At 29.1% G+C, this 17,534-nt stretch overlaps 2 protein-coding genes across 2 annotated transcripts; one reads left to right on the top strand and one right to left on the bottom strand.

Annotated features, from left to right (window-relative positions):
* Window positions 1-12,705: 12,705 nt before the first annotated feature.
* On the bottom strand, window positions 12,706-14,629 carry LOC116770111 (larval cuticle protein A1A-like). Its single transcript, XM_032661464.2, has 4 exons — window positions 14,563-14,629; window positions 13,986-14,498; window positions 13,733-13,899; window positions 12,706-13,581 (listed from the first exon to the last, which is right to left on the bottom strand). The coding sequence occupies exons 1-4, from the start codon at window positions 14,572-14,574 to the stop codon at window positions 13,515-13,517; spliced, it is 759 nt and encodes a 252-aa protein (XP_032517355.2). The 5' UTR covers window positions 14,575-14,629; the 3' UTR covers window positions 12,706-13,514.
* Window positions 14,630-15,986: 1,357 nt separating this feature from the next.
* Window positions 15,987-17,534, top strand: LOC116778844 (larval cuticle protein A1A-like). The gene is made up of 4 exons (XM_032672898.2): window positions 15,987-16,394; window positions 16,460-16,972; window positions 17,059-17,225; window positions 17,377-17,534. Exons 1-4 carry the CDS (start codon window positions 16,383-16,385, stop codon window positions 17,441-17,443), a joined length of 759 nt encoding a protein of 252 aa, XP_032528789.2. The 5' UTR covers window positions 15,987-16,382; the 3' UTR covers window positions 17,444-17,534.

Below are 17,534 nucleotides of genomic sequence, written 5' to 3'. Positions count from 1 at the left end.
ATACGTGTTTTAAAAACATATCGTACTAGAAAGATGCTATTTTCTCTTTCCAATACATAATAATATTATATTTGGTAACAATGAAGCAAATACCGCCTTAAGAAACGAATATTACTATACAAATATTAAAAATCGATGGGAATTCTCATAAATTTATTTCATTCCTTAGCACCTTTAACAATTGTCCTCGTGTTAAAGCAACAAAATTAAAGTTTTCTCTCAATAGAATAACAACATTGCAACAATCTTTTTCCGCAGCAATTCGAATGCCATTTACCAAAAACTAGCGAACTGTGCTCATGACATGGGAACTTTGTATTAACTATGCAGTCTCTTTACAAGACAATTTTTTAAACTTTTTGATCAGATTTACAATGAAAAATGTCCATAACAAAAATAAAATATGTATATTCTCTTATTAAAATAAAAATATATCTCTAAGAAATATCTCGATTTAAAATTTCATAGCTTTGCACGTCGCATTGTTCAAAAGGAAATAAAAGTAAACAGCAATCGAATTCAGTTCATTCAGTGAATATTTTTATAATATCTTGAATTCAGCATCTCATAGAAAGAAACGCGAGGACTATCAATGTACGTTGATCCCTTAGTGTCAAATTAAATTAAATGGCATCAGAAAATTCAATATATACGGACTCCTCATTATTTTTTACAGACACCTTCGTATTGCGAATAACTTTATTTTTTCTTTCCACTCACAATTCCCTTTGTGATGCAAATATTCATCGACGATAACCACTAGGGTAGATGGGTTTGTTTAATCCTTGATATAATGTATTTTTTCTTGGTATACAAAAAAGTTTCTAGGAAATCTAGTCACCAGCGTGTAAACATTAATTAAGTGCTTTTATTTCTTTTTCATTTTAAACTACTCGAAATGGAAATTGTAAAAACTCTTCGAATTATCACATAAATTGATTTATCCACACTTAGATAGAACTGCAGTCCTATAAGATGCATAATACACTGTCCTTCATAAACAACAGTATACACTCCAAACAGAAACCCAATTGTATAGATGTACAGTAACTTCTTTTAATTTAACGAAAAAAACTCATAAACCGGACTTGCATTAAGCAGACGGGAACTGTATAATTTCTGTAACATCTCAGCACTATGGCCCACATTAAAGACTATAGCGAATCCCCAGATTCCCGTACGCAGTAAGTTGATAAGGATTGTACAGTTTTAGCTCTAAGCAAGAATGATCGCTAGAATTAAAACTAAGATTCTAGAGCAATATCTGACAGGGTCGAGAGTCTGCTGTTATAAAAAGAGGGGATCAAAGACGACACACGATGAAAAATCTTCTTTTTTTTTAAATAATAAATTGTATTTCGTAACTTTATAGTTAATTTGTTTCCAGGCTTTTCAAATATTTGCTCAAAAAAATGTCAACATTATTCTTAAATTCAATAGAGATCCCAAAGTGAAAATGACTTACAACTTAAATTACTAGTTATTTAAATACATAATGTCAGGTGTCATATAAAAATATTATTTTGATAGATTAATTAGATATACCAAATTTTTTTACAATTTATGTTTGTTTACAATTAATTTACGCAAAACAATTTAAGGAGACGTTACTTAATAATAAATTAGAAAAAATAATTCTCTCAATAATTTCAATAGACTATTTTGTATGTGTACTTTAAACGTTTAAATTTGAACGCTCGTTTTGATCTTTAAAACCAGATAACTAGAACATAAATAGAACTCAAAAAGGAATTAAAACATAATTTTCAATAAGAAGATCTAGATAATAAACGATTTAAAAAGGGTACACAGTAAAGTGGAATTAACAGTCTGAGTCCTAGGTACATAAAAAGATCGAGCAAACAATTTATAATTTTTTTTGTTTGTTCAGGTCTTTTAAGATTCTCCATTGTAAATATTTACCACTTGAAACTGTTTTTTGAATAAAAAATTACATAATTTTAATTAAGAATAAAATTCACTCTTTAAGTATGAAGCCCACCTCTAACCCTTCATTTAGTTTGAAACCATAGATTTGATTCTTATTTTTTTCCATTTATGACGAATAACAAATTTTACTGACAGAAATTTTTTTAATTTTCTTTCCTTCAATAAAAATGTTATTTAAATCTTTAAAGCTACGTTCAGACTAGCTAAAGGACAAATTTTTATACGTATCGTCTTAAAATTTAATTTCTGACCCAACTCTAAAATGAAACACACTTTTTTAAATTGAATGGAACTCTAAAATTATATTTTGCATAACTTTCTTTATTCAGTAGTGAGTTGTAATCTTATTATGTTTATAATTAAATAAGGTCTTTTTAAACCATTCTTACTTATTTTGGTGATAACGACATTAATGGAAAAAAATATATAAAAAAAATTAGCCTTACATATTAGCAAAAAATTTGTAAAATTTTTTTAAAGTGGCAAAAATAATAAGAAGCATGACGAAAAAATCATCGTAACGTTTTAATTCCTCTCCTTGTCTTTCTTTTCAATTAAAGATATTGTTCAAACCTATTCGTTTCATCTGACTGCTTTATATCCATAGACTAGTTTTTTTTAATTTCTAGCAGTAAAATGATGCTCCGGTTTTAAGGAGTTTTACATGAATAAGGTAACTAAATTATCTATTTAATTAATATTTTATGGTTTCCGAAATTAACTTACTGTTTGTTGAATTTATATAAAATCACGTCGAGTAAAACACATGTGACACACAATTTGTTTCATAATCTTGGCACAGAAATTATATTTAAGGTATATTTAATTAGTTTTCGTCATACACTTATGCGAACATGTGTTACGCATCACATTTTTAATATCACGATGTAATGGAAGGCAATATACATAAATGAAGCACGAAAGATTTTCTGTTTCTTTTAAAATATTTTAAATATTTATTATATACTAGTTTTTGCCAGCGACTTCGTCCGCGTTATTTTCGGCATTAGTATTATATGTATAGCTGACCGGGTGTACTCTATTCCGCCCAAAAGGCCAAAAATAACCAAATATTGGAATTAATGATTTTTTTTTAGATCGCACAAAATTAATTATCCTTTGTCCATTTCCTGGTTCTAAGTAATATCCCTGACAATTTTTAACCATATCCCTACAGCCGTTCTTGAGCTAAAATAGTGTAAGAAACACAACCTTCTCTATATATATATATATATATATATATATATATATATATATTATTGAATATTATATTAATTTAACATCTATGTCGAGGTGTAATTATGTCAAATGTTACTTTTGACAGTTGATATATATATTTTTTTCACAATTTAAGGCTGTTTCCTCCATTGATAAAGATTTTTTTTGACTCTGGCAGAATACACTGTGCACGTCTTTGCACGGATGAAGGCCATTTTACAAAAAAAAAGATTTTTTTAATACTATAATAAATAAACTTGACGCTATTCACAATGATGAAATGTCCGTGGTTTTGGAGTAATTGGAGATGATTATGACGTGCAATATATTGTATCACATGTGGCTTTACTGGAATTGGTGTTCTTTAATTTTTTTCCTAGTATATTTTTACCAAAATATTTTATGTTAGTCGTGATTAATTTAAACAAATACATCTTTAGCTCACTGTTTATTAAAAATAAAACAAAATCCCAATAAACTGCAAAAAAATGTTGTTACAAAATATAGACAATGAACATATTTTGTTTAGTAAGATATCATTTTCCCGGCTAGTGATTTCTCGTTTATGTGACTTTTAAAGAAGCAAAATATACGACCCTTGCGAACCGAACAATTGAATAGAACAGATGTTGTTCATTGTTTACTATTTTTGTATTGATATATACGAGAATCCGCATTTCTAAAGAGTTTATATTGTCCTACTATTTTGAATAAATATAATTTATAGAGTGATACAAAAATAAAGCAATAAAAATTAATTTAAAAACCTTTTATTTTGTGAAAAAATTTAGTTATTACAGTTTTTGACTGATAAAAATATATTTATGTCTTTCATGACTTTTCATTCCATAATATAAGTCTTATCAATCATTCAATATACAGAAACTAGTCGGGGTATTAGGAAATACTTGATTACAGACTAAACAATAAGAATGACCAGGATATATATATATATATATATACTTAAAACAAAAAGACTTGACGAATGTTCAGGACGAAGTAAATACGCTTGAACTGATATAGAATAAATGATTTATACAAAAAAAGCTATAAATCTTGAACATGAATACAAAATGTTTTTATATGTGTAAAGAAAATAACTATTACATTTGATGATTCATGACCTATATGAAAAAATGTACCTGCTATATACAATATAGAAGTATTACCAGTTAATCAAGATATTAATAATGTTGTGATAAATAGATACTACTTAATGAGATCTAAGATTTTCGCGAGTATTCATTTAAATGAAACTAGTATTATTCGGATTTACTACGCGGATTTTATTATTTAAAAACTACATAATCCCGACGTTTCGGTTACTTTGCAGCAACCGTGATCACGGGTTGATACTACTTGAGACAATTTATGCATATTTATGTATATTTATGCTGTAATAATTTCACGTTATCAGATGTAGTAAATCATTATTGTACGGACTACTTATAAATATTCTCCTAAGTGTTCAAAATTAACACGGACATTGTACTTGATTGTATTTTTCGTCTTTCATTGGTATATTCGATGGTTATTTCGTTATGAGTTAAAAATTGATTATTTCTGTAAATATACTGATGCTAAATTATGATACCAATTTTCAAGTTAAACACAGAATCTTAAACACAAGTGTAGACATGAATTTGTATTGCAATTTAAACATCGGTTCTAGTTTAACTGTAATTCAAATTTAATTGGCTAACCGCAATGTACTGTGATAAATAACTTGTATGTTTACTTTACCAGACAATTAATATTCCTCTGTAGAACTTGAATTTATATTCAAACGTAAACTCCGTGGAGTCCAGAGAGAGTTCTAAAGTATTGCTAACATTATATATTATCGCTATTGCTAATATAAAAAAATTAAAGTACAATATTCTATATCTCTAGCGATACTTGTAACTTGGAAGCGTACTGTTAATGCATACATAAAAAAATATATTTTAATATGCATTTAAAAAAGCTTCCTTACAAATATGATTTTACGTAACATCGACTAAAAGAAAATATATATATATATATTATTTTGTGTCCTATATACATAATACACATAAAAGTATTTAAGAGTACATATATTCTCCCTTGGAACTTAATAACCGTTTGAATCCAGACGTCTCCATACAATAGATATTTTTGTCTATTTTTATTTTACCTCGAATGAAAGTTTACATAACATGTTTTATTGTCATACAATATTTATATAATAGTGAAGTAAATAAGATCATAAAACGAGTGCACGAAGCTCCACCGTATTAATGAGTTATTTACGTTGTTATAAACTTTTACTCAGCCGCATTGTTACATTCAGTGAAACATATAACATTCATTAAATGGATATACACATTGCTTCGAGGGTTTTGTTTTTAAATTTAAGACGCCTTCAAGTTAAGTGTAATAATAATGTTAAAATCTTTATCTGTCTTTGTAGTCTACAGATAATTGAGCCGACGTTCCTAGAGCTGGTAAGTCATCGCCATTGACTTTTCTTAAGTGGCGCCATCTGTGATGTACTAATTCTAATGTAATATAATCCTTAGAATTATTTTTATGACTGATTATAATTAACTATAATATCAAACCATTGTTATTTTTTAATGGCAACATTTAAGTATCAACTTGCATTTTAAAACTATAAACACTAGCTTCAGCAACTTTGTAGGACATTACTGGAAGTAACGCTACACATTAGAAATCAAGACTAAAACTGTGCCTCGAATATTTTTGCTATTTATACAATGAGTACTTACAAATAAGTTGTCACAAAAAATATTATAATTATCATATTAAAACAATCGATTAAATACTCTTTTTATTTACCTGTGTCTACTTTTTATTGATTATTTGCTGGTAGGTTCAACATGGAACATGTGTAAGGAATACATAACATATGTATATGGCTAAGAAGTATCTAAAAAATCTGTTTTAGACAAATCAGCGGAGAGAATATAAGTCTGTCTACATACAGCATACTACTCTATAATGTAATATACCTCTTTGGAAATAGTAATTACTAAATTTAATATATTTTGGAACCATTATTTGTTTTATTTGTTTTATTAATGAACGTATATAAAATACCAATGTATTAAATGATTATGAGTTATCTCTTTTTTTTAGGTATTTTCTATTCAATCAATAACATCTCAATTCACGCGAAACACTCCAATAGACACCGAGTGTACTATATACATAGTGATATTTATCTATTTTAGAGTAATATTTTCATGGTATTTTTCTTTCAAAAATTTTTTATATCCACAAAACTATCAAAAAATATTTGGTTTCTCTGCAATGTTTTTTATTCTCTGTTATTCAAATAGCATAACTTACGCGTTACCAAATAAAATAAATAAAATTCCAACCAGCTGTTTCGTCAAAACCTTGCAATTAAACATTTTTTTTTTTTATTATCTTTGTAAATAATCAGCTTGTGTCGATGATATTTATATATGTATATGTTCTAATTTAATTTTCGACATCTGTGCAGTTTAAGGCGATGGAAAAATTCCAGTGATAATATCTGAATATACAGCTTCAAAGTATTGTCGGTTTATCAAATATTTCACATCAAATATTTATGAATAATGCATTTTTCTATGCGACAATAAACATTTCGTTTATAGTCGTATAACCGTCGTTCAGTCGTCGTTCAATTTCATAAACGTTCATAATATTTTATTTAAAAAACTTTAAAAAATATTATTATTCCCAATATTGTGTTTTAGATAAGTTCTTTGTTACAAAATGAATAGCCAACAAGCTAACAGATGCAATTACGTCGCTAAAACACTAATTGGAATGGAAAAGTGGCTTACAAACCTATTTACAATTTATATTGCAACTCTGCAAGTATAAGCCATTTTCTCTTACTATTTATACATTGTATAAGTATACAATTTGCCGATTGTGTAAGTACATTTAAATGAAACTAATATTTTTCGGATATACTACGCGAATTTTATTATTTAAAAAAAAACTACAAAATCTTAGATCTCATTATGTGTAAGTACATGTTGTACTATTTCGTGCAATTTTATATATTGTATACCTTTTTTCTAGTTCTTATTGTTGACACTTCAAATATTTTTTAAATAAAACTCGAATAACTTTATGTTTGGCTTTGTTTGATATCATAGATTATTATATTTTTTTTCATTTATTTTGGTAGATTTATTTATATAATTGAACTCTATAACTTTTGTGGGAATCAATTATCAATTAAAGGTGAATTCGTATTTTTACTCTGTGTATATTTTTTTATTTTCCCATTCTTAGAATACATTGACCATGAAGTTTTGTGGAACATTATCGTGATGTTTACTTATAAACATGCTCTTATTGGTGTAATTAAATTCTTCGCAACACGTACAACTTATACGTAACCAATCTTCTATAGTACGATTTCCTACTTATTTGTCATATGTGATTTGTTATAACTTCAATTGTTATGTTACATTTTAAAAGTGAAAAAATTAGTCTGAATTTTTTTTACAAGGAACATATATGTTTTTTTTTTTAATCTAACAGCTGTTGGCAGTGAAGAGTTGTTTTTTAAAATTCTGAAGGTATTCCTTTTTAAGATAATTTTTTTTACAAATTGTGGTGCAACAATATTACGATAAATTTTTCGTTAGTTTAAAACTGTTCCAGAGATATTGTTTTAGGAAAGACTGTGTATAATTATAATTTGTTAACTTATAACTTATATAATAAATATTATACTTAGAATTTTAAATAATAATAAATGTGTAGACATGTATACGTAATATATTTAAGGTAACAACTAAATACATAGGACTTTTAATTTGTATTACATACCTTATGTGATATCAATATTATAAAGACGATTAAGACAATGGTGAAAACTTTTAAGACTTCCAAGTGCCTTTACAAATAATGTTATAATTTTTTTTCCAGTCACTATATTGTGTTTCTATAAAAATAAATAAAACAAACGTATTATTTATAATATTTTGTTATTTTGGGCTGGATTAAAACCATTGTTATTATTATTTGGTAAGAATCCGCTTCTAGGAAAGCGGCTCTTTGGAAAATTGTTTTTCTAAGAATAGTTTTCTCGTAATTACAAGACTAAAACATTAGCAGTTTTTATTTCAAATAAAAATTATTTAAAAATATTTTTGTTAAAAATACTTTTACATTTAGTTATCTCCCACTCTTCACATATAATTATAAAAGTATAAAAATTTTATTATTATCATTACATTTAGGTAAGTTAACATAAATTCCAATAAATCTCTGATGTAGTTTTGTATATTGTGAGATTTTCGGTTTTGTTCATGTATTTTCAAATATTGGCTACAATAATATTAGCCGACCTTTAGCCATAAATAATAAAAAAAAAATGAAACAAAAGCATTAATAGAAATGTTAGTATAAAACTCGCACCAGCATACAAACCGCTCTACCGAGGTTAGGAGTCAAGAACAGGGAAACAAATAAAATTACTAATAAATTTATAACTATCATTAAAAATTGGGTTATCTCTTATAGAGTACGTTCCTATTTACATTTTGAATTCTATTTTTTGTGAGCTTAGATATATGGATGTTTGTTGCACCTTCACAAAAAATACTTTACGCCTGCTAATGAAAGTCTACAGCCATGTAACCTAGGCATCAGATTAACAGATGAACTGTAATGTATCCTTGAATTTAGTTGGGTTCCCGGTGAATCATGGCAAAGCAGTTATATGTTTTACGAAGACATGTCTAGTTTATCATATCTATCTTATTAAAACTCTTAATACATTTCTCTAGAGGCTCAATTCCGAAAATCACGCGTACAAAGTCACGGGAAAAACTAACATACATAATTATAATTTTAAATTTTCTTCCATATATTAAGTTTCATTGTCGTCGTTTCAGTATTGTTAACAAACTTACTAACAAATATGAATGCCATGTTTTGTTTGAACATAACTTTAAGTTTGTTGTTTGGGGCTTGACAAACAAAATTCAAACTAATTTTAATGTAATGGTTTCTACGAAACAATGTTACATACAAAACACTAATGTACTTAGGTTCAATGCAATATAAACGCCTGTCAAAAACCAAACGATTAATTTCGATGATATTTAAAATATGATTATAATATTTTAATAAAGTTTAGTCTTAAATTTTATCTCATTGATTTTAATTTTGTCCAAAAATAAGATTTACAAACAATAATGTATAGAGGTAGCTTTAACGGTAGTTTAAAAAAATATGTATTGTGTCACCCCCACCAATAAACAACAAAAAGATGATTTTAATATGTTTATAAAAAAAATGTTCTCAAATATATGCATGCTGTTGCAGCTAAAAACTTAAATGGCTGTGAGATTCACGCTTTGCCTTTTTATGAACTAGTTTGAACTCAAAAAACAAGTATGGCGAAGCTGAGTACAGAATACTCACTGATTACTTCAGGTTGATTTAATTCAAGATGTCTGATGTGTAAATAGGATCGAACGAAAAATGTGTAGCGTAGAGTCGTATGAAAAGGAATTGAAATAAGAGAATCTTTGAAAGGAATTTTCTTTAATTGAATTGCAATTAATAATATAGATGAAACTTAAATTTGAAAGTCCTGTTTACTTTTTGTTATTTTTTTCATAGTTATCTTACAAAAACTTCTTTAAAAACGTTTTAGGTACACATGTTAAAGTAAATTTTTCTATCTGCAACGTCTTCCATCAACAGCTTCAATAATTAGCTTTCTAAAATTTTAAATTATCTTTCTAACATTTTTTACAGGCATCACTTAAACTGAGACTCTGAAAGTCGGGAAATTTTAAAAACAAAAATTAAATGGTTTCCGTCGACTTAAATAACTTTCCAGCAATCCGCCAGCAAGTTAGTTTAATTGTTTTACTTTGAACACTTGCTCCGAACTTATAAACAAGATAACTAGTACATGAACATGATATACAATGAAAACATGTTTTATAATGAAAATGATTTGATTATAAACAAACGGAAAAGAAGATAAAAAAAAAATTTAAGCCTGAGTTCTACGTCCAAATAGAAACATTTTTTTCTTAATTTCTTTAGGATTTTCTCGTTTCTAAATAGCAAATATTTACCACTTTAATTTATTTTGGTAAAGATTAAGTATTTATTATTTTACTATATTAGGAAAAATTTAAATTTGCATAAACATAATTCAGCTCAAAACCTGATTCTTTTCTTAAAAATTATCGCGTACTCGCCATGCAACGTCAAAACTAACGATATTGAATCTCTCAATGTGAGTTGATTTTTTTTCAATTATATTATTGGCTAACATTTAAACATGTGCAACGCTAGAAATATAACCATTCTCGGCAAAAGACGGGATAAAGTAAGTATTAAACTTAATTCATTCACCTTTGATTACTTTTCCTTTTGTCATCAACAAGACTTAACTCTTGTCAAAATATTGTTTACGTTAAATACATTATGATTATTATAATTTACAAGTAGTCCCGACAGATGTCGTACGGTCACATCAGATATAATTCCGACCATAGATTTCTTTAATAATGTCCTTAATTCCAACCAATATAACTCAAATTCAACCAAAAATATAATATAAAGTTACTTTAGTAGTCGTAGTCGAGTCGTGCGATCTGCCTAAAAAACGGTCAGACAACTATCAAACAACTGATAGTTATTTACAAATTTGACGAGGAAAGAGTACTTAAAAAAAAAATAATAATATTTTTTTTATTTTCTTATTTACCTTGATATTTTCTGAATTTAATCTGCAATAAGAATCTCATTCTGACATTAAGAAATACGACAAAGAAAAATAGGGCAATTAGTCTAACCGATCACGTGTTCACTAGGTATAGGATAAAACAAAATTTGAAAAAAACAACCATATAAGTTCCAATGACAGATTTATTAAATTGTTTATTTACCTAACTAAGAGCGGTAAAGAGAATATTACTAAGTTAAAATATAGTTCTCAAAATCAATATTTTTAATATCATGGGAGTAAAATTCTTCAAAAGTTTCGTCTTAAATTTTGATGTCAAACTCAACAACTTCTAGAAGTTATCAGCTGCCACAAACTATCTCTGATTGAATGGAAGCTGAAATGCTCTTCTACTTGCTTAACTTTGTTTATTTAATACCTTATTTTTTTCTTGAAAGCATGCAATAAGGTTGACAATACAAATTAACAATAGGAAAAAATTTATGATGTAACCTATAAATTCATATAGTATCTATGAAAAATATATATTTTTATTACTTATTTTTAATTGCGATTTCGTCTATGCAGGGTCCGATTTAAAACAGATTAATTGTCTTTTAATGCTATACAAATATAATAGACTTTTCCTCGCCGTAGTGACTATAAAGTGCAACACAGCATACTTGAAACAGAATTCATTGGAAGATTCATCGAGATCACTCCGGAGTTAATATGAATGTGATTTTGCGGTTATACAATAAATATGTGTCCCGGATGTTTCTATGGTTTTTTTAAGAAAGAAAGTTTTTTTGATGAAAATAACATGCACTATTTTCAAAAACTACTTTTCAACTTCCTCCCTGACGGCCAATCTTGATGAAACAAAGACATCAAAGCTAGACGTAGCAGCGGAGGTTTCCGAAAAAATCTTTTCAGAATTCACGGCGACGTAAAAACAAAAGAATTGAAACGCTTTATTTGTGTAAAATTCTATGTTCAGGTGAATTTGTTTTGTTTGGTGCATTAGTTCGCACACACATAAATACTAAATTTTTTCATTTAATATTAAATTTCTTTTATACTAACATATATTCCGAGCATTTAATATAAGACTACTAAATATTGATGAGATACTACGCAGTTAAACTTACATCATGTTTGTAACTAAAACTATTTCATTGTTCGATATTTTTTGTACACTAAATTAAACTTAAACGAGCATTCCGATTGGATTCAGATTAAACCAGTTACATTATTTTATTGCGAAAGCAAATCCATGGAGAGAAGTGATATTTAATTACCGCAGTTCATCATTCAACTCATCGCTCTCCCAATAACGGATAGCGTAGCTCTGACATAAAAACTAAAATACGAATTTGTACGGATGGATGTTTTAAATGTGGCCGTCATCCGTGCAAAGACTTGCACAGTGTATTCTGCCAGTGTTGAATGGAGGGAGCGATCCGGGATTATCTTAGGAATGCGATAACTTAAACAGCTTCTTCAGAAGTCACATTTAGGAACTTTGATACGCATTTGTTGACATTTTTAAAAAATAAACATCAATGTCGATGTCAATGTCAATCTTAAACATTTTCAAGATAACTTTTAGCCTACGTTTAGCAAAAAAAGACGTCATTCTAACTTTAATATAGTTAGGCTAAAATATCTATTTAATCTAAAATAGCTGTTTGCATTGAAACTACAAAATGTATGTTTTAGATTTTATAGGTGATCGCAAATTTGGATAGTACTTGACGGAAATAAATTATATAACCTAAAATTCGGTCAAACCTATTGGTCACTATTTTTAGATGCAGTACATTTTATAGTAAATATTTATTATAACAGAGTACAATATATAGTCCCATAAGATTAGATCCGTCTCTCCGCAATTCTTTTATATTTTATTCTACATTAATTATATATACCTACATTACAATAATGTTTTGCTACCTATGATTATTTTTAAGTTTCAATGAAATCCACTAAATAGTCTTCGAGGTAAAAATATCAAATACCTGAGAGATATTTATATTTTTTCAATTAGTTTTATTCGTACAATTTTTGAATTTCCTTAACCAGGACGTTTATACCAAAAAAGAATTTCCAAATTGTACAATCTATTAGTGAGTTTAAGGGATATCATAAATGCATTATATTCTTAAAAAAGTAAATTTAATAGCATTAATTTATCTATATTTGCTGTCCAACGCGAAGTAAATATTTTTATAATCGATCCATTAACGTTTTAATTAAATTAAGGACAAGTAGATGTTGCTTCTTATGACTAACAACGAAATCATTCAAGTGCCATCGTACGAGTATTACGTGACAATATATTGTCAAAGGAAAAACAAAATAATATGCTTCATGCTGTAAGTGATCTATAAAAATAAATAAAATATTAAAAAGCCAATACTTTGAAGTTATAACGTTATAATTCACCACATTGTTGTATTTTTAAATAACTAAATTTATTTTGTACATATCAAGGATGGCAGCTTAGATTTGAAAGCTCACAGTAAATCGTCTCCTATAATTATATTCAATTGAAACATTATTTTATTTATTTATATATGTATGTATTCGATCACAGACAAGCAAAATCTAGCAAATTCATATTTAAATACTTCATCATAATATAAATAATTAATAACTAGTGATGACGTTGAGCGGAGTAGACGTGGTGGTTGGGTCCGGAGTTCTGAACTATCGCGTTGAAACTGAAATTAAAATTAACAACATTATTTTGAAGAATAGTTCCATAATATTGTTACAATGCCTCATGTAAGACACCTTCTATAAGAGGAGGGCTCAGAGCTCAGGAATAACATGTTGAATGTTTTGAAGATATTTCTATAACTGATTGCATACCCATTGTGGTCGTCGGCGGAGTATGACACCTTCCTGAAGGAACCGTCCGGTTGAAGGAGAGAGTATCCACCCTTCACCACATCACCGTCACGGGCCTCGTGCTGGGACTTGTGATCACCAGTGTGAGGATCTTCCACCGAGTATGAATATTGATACTTAGGATGAGACTGAAAATTAATATAATCATAAAGGCTCGTCACTAAAATAAATTAATGCTTTAGTAGCTCAGTGAATCGATAAGAAAAAAACGTACGTAATAATCGTTCATATGTTGATTGTGTCCAAAATAACCTCCGTAGTTGAGGGGCGATGATTGAAATAGAGAAACGGCATTGACTTGGGATGTGGCGTGGACAAGAGGACCACGACTGACAGAAGCTGAATGAGCTAAGGCACCAGCACGTGGTAAAAGATCTGAGTGTCCTAGGGAACCCACGTTATATAAAGGATTGGCATGAGGGGAGTTAAGATGTGATAAAGGATTAGAAGGACGGGATATAAGACCAGAATAGGCGAGGGGTGAGTTATGGAGTACATGATTAGGAGAAGCCAAGGAGCCAGCATAAGGTCCAGGACTGGCGTAACCTGAGTAAGCCACCTGTGGGGCACCGGATGGATTCCAACCCAGGTTCACGTGACCATTTCTATATGCCAAGGACCTATAAGGGTCCAATGCTGCTCTTTGGTTATACTGTGATACGGGATGGTTGCCATAACCTAGGTTACCACCTCGTACTACAGCCAATGTTGCACAAACGATGATAATCTGGAAAAAAAATAATTTTAAATTTTAAATTATATCACAAAAATTAAGACCATGCTTTTCTTACTTTAGAAAACATTTTTTGTTAATCGTGATTTTAACTGACATACTGATCGCTGATGTACTTGACTTTTATAAGAATGCTCAGTAGGAGTCCGGTGGGGCGTCGAGATATTTTTGGTAAAATGTTGCATCTGCAAGGCCATTCTGATACAACTGAATTAACTTTTGGTTACGGTCGCCTATGAAATGTTTATGAAGGATGTGGTTACATACACTAAAACGATATGGATTATTACAAAAATTAAACAATGGCATGATATGATCGAATTGATTTAACTCATTCATTAGTGCTTTTTAATATATATGAGTACCAACAAAAGCATTTATTTCACGAAGTATAGTAAATGTCTATGTACAGTTAAAAGTATTTTTATGATTTCGCAGATCATAATTTATGATCATATATCATAATTAATAATTTATAATTCATAATATCATAATTAATATTTATCCCAATTGACAACCGAATAACAAACGCCCTTCAATAGATTCTCTTAATAATAATATTAACTTAAAAAAATTAAAAATATATGTATACTTCTTATTGTGACTAATTATAAACACATTTAAAATTTTACTTTTATTATTTTTTTGTCTTTTTCCTGTGAAAAAATTTATTAAAAAAATTATTGATTGAATTAAGAACCTTCTGAATTTTAAAGGCTCTTCGAAAAGGATTTATTCATCCCCATTGATTGACGATATTCACCTATCTATTATATTATAATTGTTGATACTTAAAGTCAGTAATATATTTTCGGTAAAGAAAACAAGAAGCTAGTATAACAAGTCCAGATTGTATTTAATGTTACAAGATGATAGTTTTCACTAGTAAAAAAACAAATCATTTCAACAATCGCAATGTTCTTTAATACTGATGATTGTCTTAGAAATTATATTACATTTATACTAATATATAAAGTCAAAGTATATGGACAAACAATGACAGTTACTCGATCGCATCTGAAACCCGGTCTCCCATACCTGTTCATCGTTACACTTTGACTAGCACAACCAATAAAACAAACAAACGAATACATGAAAAATAAGTGTTTAGGTTGTTAGCGAGAAATAACACCTACATACATATATTAAACTACAAATAAAAATAAAAAAGAACATAATATTAATATGTAAAACAAAACTATGAACAAATTCTGTTAATCGTTACAAATGAACTCCTGTCGGCCTCTTTTGTAACGAAGCAGTTCGTTATAGATCATAAACTGTGAGTTAATATCTTCATCATTATTATCTACGTTAATTAACAGTAATGTTATTATTTATTTTTATATGAACACTTTACGAGCAATTTTTATTATTTTTGTATTTTTTTTTATTATATAAAACAATATTCAATATTTTGATACTATCATAGGCACAACCGATAGATAGGTATCCGAATAATAAGAAATAAATTGCTTTAAATATCACTGAAATGAGAAATGTCTTTTGAAATATTCCTTATCCTAGTATAAAATAATCAATACTTATGAACTTCGACTGATGATTTTTATAAATTGTTGTAGTGTCTAATTGAAAAATAAAAATCTGTACTGCTTTTAGGAAGCGAATTGCATAAAAACATGTAACATGATACAATTTCTTTCCAAAATCATGAAATTTTTACTTGCACTATTAACACAATAATGTGTTTAATGTAATACATGGATTGTATAGATAAGACCCCATTACAGGTGACCTTGTAGACTTTTCAATGTACCAAAAATATCTCGACGCCCCACCGGACTCCTACTGAGCATTCTTATAAAAGTCAAGTACATCAGCGATCAGTATGTCAGTTAACATCACGATTAACAAAAAATGTTCTCTAAAGTAAGAAAAGCATGGTCTTAATTTTTATGATATAATTTAGAGTTTAAAATTATTATTTTTTCCAGATTATCATCGTTTGTGCAACATTGGCTGTAGTACGAGGCGGTAACCTAGGTTATGGCAACCATCCTGTATCACAATATAACCAAGCAGCAGCATTGGACCCTTATAGGTCCTTGGCATATAGAAATGGTCACGTGAACCTGGGTTGGAATCCATCCGGTGCCCCACAGGTGGCTTACTCAGGTTACGCCAGTCCTGGACCTTATGCTGGCTCCTTGGCTTCTCCTAATCATGTGATCCATAACTCACCCCTCGCCTATTCTGGTCTTATATCCCGTCCTTCAAATCCTTTATCGCATCTTAACTCCCCTCATGTCAATCCTTTATATAACGTGGGTTCCCTAGGACACTCAGATCTTTTACCACGTGCTGGTGCCTTAGCTCATTCAGCTTCTGTCAGTCGTGGTCCTCTTGTTCACTCCACATCCCAAGTCAATGCCGTTTCTCTATTTCAATCATCGCCCCGCAACTACGGAGGTTATGTTGGACACAATCAACATATGAACGATTATTACGTACGTTTTTTTCTTATCGATTCACTGAGCTACTAAAGCATTAATTTATTTTAGTGACGAGCCTTTATGATTATATTAATTTTCAGTCTCATCCTAAGTATCAATACTCATACTCGGTGGAAGATCCTCACACTGGTGATCACAAGTCCCAGCACGAGGCCCGTGACGGTGATGTGGTGAAGGGTGGATACTCTCTCCTTCAACCGGACGGTTCCTTCAGGAAGGTGTCATACTCCGCCGACGACCACAATGGGTATGCAATCAGTTATAGAAATATCTTCAAAACATTCAACATGTTATTCCTGAGCTCTGAGCCCTCCTCTTATAGAAGGTGTCTTACATGAGGCATTGTAACAATATTATGGAACTATTATTCATAATAATGTTGTTAATTTTAATTTCAGTTTCAACGCGATAGTTCAGAACTCCGGACCCAACCACCACGTCTACTCCGCTCAACATCATCATTAGTTATGGACTATTTAAATATATGAGGATAAAGTGATTATGTATTACATACGCTGTTTTCTCTGGTACGAATAAACTAGTTGATATTATTGAA

Source organism: Danaus plexippus (assembly GCF_018135715.1).
Source record: "Danaus plexippus chromosome 13 unlocalized genomic scaffold, MEX_DaPlex mxdp_15, whole genome shotgun sequence".
NCBI lineage: Eukaryota > Metazoa > Arthropoda > Insecta > Lepidoptera > Nymphalidae > Danaus > Danaus plexippus.
The sequence above is the reverse complement of the archived record's forward strand: the minus strand, read 5'-3'. Positions and strand labels throughout refer to the sequence as shown.